This window comes from Fukomys damarensis, unplaced genomic scaffold (assembly GCF_012274545.1).
Source record: "Fukomys damarensis isolate Sample0158 unplaced genomic scaffold, DMR_v1.0_HiC HiC_scaffold_118, whole genome shotgun sequence".
NCBI classification, from domain to species: domain Eukaryota; kingdom Metazoa; phylum Chordata; class Mammalia; order Rodentia; family Bathyergidae; genus Fukomys; species Fukomys damarensis.
In genome coordinates this window covers 102,483-108,317 of record NW_022901030.1, presented here as the reverse complement: position 1 = coordinate 108,317, position 5,835 = coordinate 102,483, and the positions used below count along the sequence as shown (strand labels likewise).

Sequence of the window (5,835 nt, the reverse complement as noted above, 5' to 3'; positions counted from 1 at the left end):
TTCTCTCATATTAATTCCATCCCCTTCTCTACTTTCCCCTACCCCAGTGTTCTAAATATTCTCTTCTCAGCAATGACTGATCCATCATGTTCATGCTCTTAAGACCTTTTTATTTTTGCTATAATGCATAGTAGAGAACTAGCCCAAGGTTACATTAGGAGTATGTATAAAATAAATTGTTTAAATCAACACTGTGCAGATAGACTTAAAAACAGAGCAGAGTTTTAAAACTCAAAAAAAAAAAACCCTCAGAAGCAAAATCAATACATTTCAACAGATTGTTGCTGCCAGTCCTGCTTTTGTGCTTTTTGAGAAATAGCAAAAATAAGTAGAAAGGAGGCAGCAACAAACAGCTACTCAATTTTTTTTTCAATAGACAACTGTGGAGGTAATTGTAAAGCATCTCTCAGAATGGGACCCACACGGAATCACACGAATCCTTAAACCTAAATTTGTCAATCACAGAGTAGAAAGTCTGAGAGTCAAGATTAGAAAAAAAGAGGCCAGAAAGGGAGGAACTATTGTTGTCCTTTAGGAGCTGACACTTGCTCCCCACTGACATCAGGCAGTACAGGGAACAAAAGTTTTACAGCAGCAAGGACTTCACCGAAATGGGAACTGTAAATCCAGCATCCTTCCACGCAGGAAAATGGCCAAGAAACCAGACACCCTATTCCACACTTATGACCTAGCAAAGGAGTGAGATGAGGATTCGGGAGGTGTTCAGTTGCTAAATGTGGTCTCATTGCTAGGTGACCTTGGAAAACTGGGCCACAGCTTAACAACCTAAAAGGCCTGGCCCTCTATCCTGGCACTGCGCAGAGAAAGCTGGTCACGCAGGCTGGAGGAGCTCCAACTCCACCTCTGGGAATGACTAAATTTGCCTGGTCTGTTTTTCTGTTTTGCTTTTGTTGTTGTTTTAGTTCCTTTGTTTGTTTGTTGTTATTTTGGTCTCCTTTTAAAAGAGTGGGCCTTATCATATTCTCTGTAAATAATCAGAATATCTCAAAAAATCTACAGAAATGTGAAAGCTGGGAGAAGGGTAAGATATCAGCAGTTCTCAGGCACAACATAGAATCCGTTCCGGATGTCTGGCTCAATGAAATTTAATGGAAGGCTCTTTACCTGGTTTATTAGTTTGCAACGTGTGCCTTAAGTAATTATCCCGAAATCAAAGACTCAGAAGGACATTTAATCAGTCTCTAAAAACTCGGTGCCAGGGTACAAATTGAAAGAGCTGCAGGGCTTCCTCTCCCGCAACTTCTTTAAGGGAGAACGGTCCTGGCCTCCTCCACAGTGGAGTGGCTTTTGGCCATCTCTGATGGTTGTGGAGTCACTTCAGTTTTGTTTCTAGGTTCCTGTGACTTTTCCCCTCTTCTGTCTTTTTAAAACCTATTCTCTGTCTCTCCTATGCCGAGGTTGGACGTGGACTGATTGCCAAACCCGAACCCTGATGATTTGCATTTCAGGATATCTAACCTTTTACATCTCCCATTTTTTTCTAATAAAGTAACATTTGCTGTGACAGAGAAATATTTTGAGGAACCTGTGTCCAAGCCACACAGCTGGGTATTGAGTGGGTAGGTAACACCAAACAAGTACACAAGCTCCAGTGGGACCGACTGAGGTTACTTCTGAGCAGTCCCCGATGGACATTAGAGGAAAAACACATGCAGCTTGTGAGGGGAGAGGGAAGTGGACAGAGACAGAGACAGCAATGGTAAATTGCTGACAACCCATTTTTAAAATTTAAGAAACACTTCAGTTGGAGAGATGAAGGTTAATATGCAGTAGTGATATCCGGGACAATTCAGGAGGAAACAAGAGCTGTAGTTTTACAAAATCGTGGACTGTGAGACAAGATATTAAATGGAAAACATGTAAACGAAAAGCAATAAATATATAGTTTCCCCTGATATCAGAATCTGGGCTGCTTCCAGTGTTTTTCTCTGGTGAAATGCAATCAGAAGAACAGAGAAAACAAATGAATAAATAATAGATTGAGAAGGTTACAGACACCTTTCTCCCCGACATGACCTGTATCACTACTTCTAGGAGATATTCCAGGCATCTTTTATGGCACTATTTAAGCTCTTAAATCAACAATCAGACAATGCAAAAAGGGCTGATCTGAAAAAGGAGAATAATGACCTTCAAAGTTGTTAAATTTTGACACAGAATGAATCAAGGTTTTAAGTATACTAAAACCAAGGTCATTTAACATAATGTCATTACATAATAATATTACAAACTAGAGATTCATACTTATGTAGATAACATCTGAGTATTTTCCAAATATATTTAGAGAGCTGCATGAGGAGCAGATCACCAAATTATTTCTGAATTTTCAAGTCTTTTCCCCATGCTGGTAACTTAGTAGCTTTCTCAGGGCCAACATGATGTCCTTATTCCTCAGCGAGTAGATGATGGGATTCAGAGTTGGGATCAAAACTGTGTAGAAAAGAGAGAGGAGCTTTCCATTGTCCTCAGCCTGCCTTGGTTTGGGCTGTAAATAAGTGATGCTGGCTGTTCCATAGAACAAGACCACAACCGTCAGGTGAGAGGAGCAGGTGGAGAAGGCTTTAGCCCTCCCTCTGGCCAAGGGCATCCTCAGAATGCTGGAGATAATTCTGACATAGGAGATGAGGATCAGTAGAAAGGGAAAAGTGGCAAACACTGCAGTCACCACATAGACTGCCATCTTGTTCTCAAATGTGTCCCCACAAGCCAGCTTGAGAACTGGGGGGAGGTCACAGAAGAAGTGATCAATTCTGTTAGACCCACAAAAGGGCAGAGTGAAAATGTGGCTTGTTTGCCCAATCATAACAGGGACCCCACAGGTCCAGCAGGCGTCCACCAGCTGCATGCAGTGCTTGGGGTTCATGATCAGGGTGTAATGCAGAGGGTGGCAGATGGCCACATAGCGGTCATAGGCCATCGCGGTCAGGAGCAGGCACTCTGCACTTCCCAGTGTGCTGAGAAAGCACATTTGTGTAGCACAGGCAACCAGGGAAATATTTCCTTTCTGGGTACAAAGGTCCATGAGCATTCTCGGGATAGTGAATGTCACATAACATATATCCAAAAAGGAAAAGTTGCTAAGGGAAAAATACATAGGTGTGTGAAGAGCAGGGTCAATTTTTGTTATTAGTATTATAAGGCCGTTGCACAGCAGAATAGTCAGATACATAAGTAAAAATGTTCCAAAGAGAATCCACTGAAGGTTGGGAGTATCAGAAAACCCCAAGAGAACAAATTCCACCACTGCAGTGGTGTTTGACATTTCTCCTCCCATGTGGGTATCAGTGCAGGTATGGTGTATTCAGGCTGTCATTTGGAACCACATGCCCTGTTTTCTTGCGGTGAATAGATTTGTAGCTATACTCACATGGTCTCTCATGCTACATCTAATTGTCCCTGGTTTCTTTTATGGCATGAGCTTTGAAACTTCCAAGATGAACTCCTATGCAGTTAAGTTTCATTCATGAGAGAAAATCTAAGACTTTATTGCACTTGGGTGTGATGATGCCCAAGAGTATTGAGATTGAGAAATGCACATGATTACCGGTATTTAGAGCACGTGGAGCAATATCCTCTCCTTAAATTGAATTTAGTTTACAAGGTTTTTCAGTTAATTGATTAGCTTTACTATTTTTCCATTTTCACTGAATTCCTTGTTCTTTTAATTCACTCCTGTTCTCTCGAAGATTTTCTTCAATTCTTGGTACAAATTAAGTTTTACATCCTCCTTTAGCAGTCCAGTGGAAACAATTTTCCAAAATGTGTTCTTCATTACAAAGCAAATAAAGTGTATATTAGTGTTTTTCATTTGTGCTTTGCTTGCTCAAGTGAGAGTTACTGTAGAGTAAGAATATCAATATGAATAAATGAGGAAGTGAATTTATAGAAGGGAAAGGGAAGTAGGAGAAAAGGAGAAGGGGTTGGAGAAAAAAGCATCCGCTGTGTGGTGTACATGTACCCTCTTCCCAAGATGGTTGTACAATGTGTGCATGCAAGCACTCGCTAATGAAAAATCAAATAAAAATCTAAGCCAAAATAAAGCAAAACATTCTTGCTGTTTTATATTAACATTAACCACTACTAAGCATTTTACACTGCTTTATAATTTCTTAATTAATGCACTTTCTGAATGTTTCTTCTCCAAATTTCCAAAAGTCTGTATTTTCCTCTCTTCTCAAATCCACTATACCTGTTCGTTTGACTCCCTCATCAAATTTGTCTCCTATAAATTATTTCAAATATTAATATAGTTAACATCCAACACATACCTAATGTTATTCAACTTTATAATTTAGAAATGTAATAGATCCATGATTATATAAAATAACACATTTTCAGATAAAGAACTCAAATTCTCGTGCTTTTTTTGTTTTATTAATTTGAAACCATCCTTCTGAAAGGGTCTCACATTTCTACCACAGCTCACCTTCACAAATGCACAAATTAATCATTCTAAGAATTTTTAAGTAATATTTTACCTACAATCTTGCACACTCTTTTTCTCAGGAAGTCACTTGAAGGCTGCAGTACTTGTGCTTGCTTTAAGAAGTATTCCTATTCTTAATATTCTTAAGTAGGAATAGTCACTCTCACCCTGGGGATAATCTTCTCTTATGCACCAGTGTAATTTGCAGAAGCCAATTTCTGTTTGGCAGTTGTTCTGATTCATTATTGCGAGCAGTTTTTTTAAATTGAAACTTCGTTTCCTTCTTCCTCTCTTTGGAGTCGTGCTCCTCCATGGTAGTGTGAGTTTGCTGGGAGTGAAAAAGCATTTCTTTACACTTCAGGAAAAATTGAAATATCTTGCTGTTGCCTTCAGGCCCTTTACTAAGTGACAGGCAGTTGCCTCATTGACTTTTATTCCCACTATTCCTCCAGATCCAGGTCTTAGGAAAATATCCTGTGTGTTTTGTAACATACACTCCCTACACTGGCTATTAATGGTATTTGTAGTGATGAAAATCTGTTGTTCTCATAACAGAGTCATGAAGATAGCACACATTATGTTTGTGAAGATTTATTATATTGAACTTAATACTCAGGTTTCCAAATTACTTCAAATTATTTTGTAGATAAATTAAACACGTATCTACTTTTCTTTCTTGCCACATATTTCCATTAACTTCAGGATTGGATATTTTATCAAATGGAAAAATTATTAAAAACTAACTCTCCTCTGTGGTCTTAATTTTCTTTGTGTTCAAGTGGCCCATGTGTGGGGCTCTCTGTTATGTTACTGAATATTCTCTTCTCAGCTATGACTGACCCACCACAGTCATGTTTTAAGACATTTTTATTTTTGTCACAATGTGTATTACAGAAGGAGCAGAATCATACATTATAACTGTGTAAAATAAATTGTTTAAATTCATGTTGTGCTGATGGAGACACGGACTTCAAAACAAAGTAGATTTTTCAAAACTGACAAAATACCAAAAACTCAGACTTCTCCTTTCATAGTTTGATTAACAAATACTGTAAATTGCATGACAGGCTTTAAGACATTTATTCCTTTTGAACAGCTTTTGCTTCTTTAGACAACACAATGATTTCAGTTATGTTCCCTCATTTATTAGACTTTGAAAGCAGGATTATGTTGCAAAATAACTGAATTTCAATGAATTCACCAACATTTCAATTTTAATTGCCATTGATATTCTCACTCAAAAAATGCAAAAAAATTAAAAGAAATTTTAGAGCAGAGGTGAATATTTATATATGGAGTAAAAAAATGCTGTAATCCAGCATAGACTGCATCTGCATAGAGCGAACATGTACCCATACTTTCTTTAAGAACAAGATAAAAATATTCCT

General features: G+C 38.3%; 1 protein-coding gene across 1 annotated transcript; it reads right to left on the bottom strand.

Moving 5' to 3' along the window:
- Positions 1-2,347: 2,347 nt before the first annotated feature.
- On the bottom strand, positions 2,348-3,283 carry LOC104864909 (olfactory receptor 10AG1). Its single transcript, XM_033760601.1, has one exon. It carries the CDS (start codon positions 3,281-3,283, stop codon positions 2,348-2,350), a length of 936 nt encoding a protein of 311 aa, XP_033616492.1.
- Between the last annotated feature and the right edge of the window lie 2,552 nt (positions 3,284-5,835).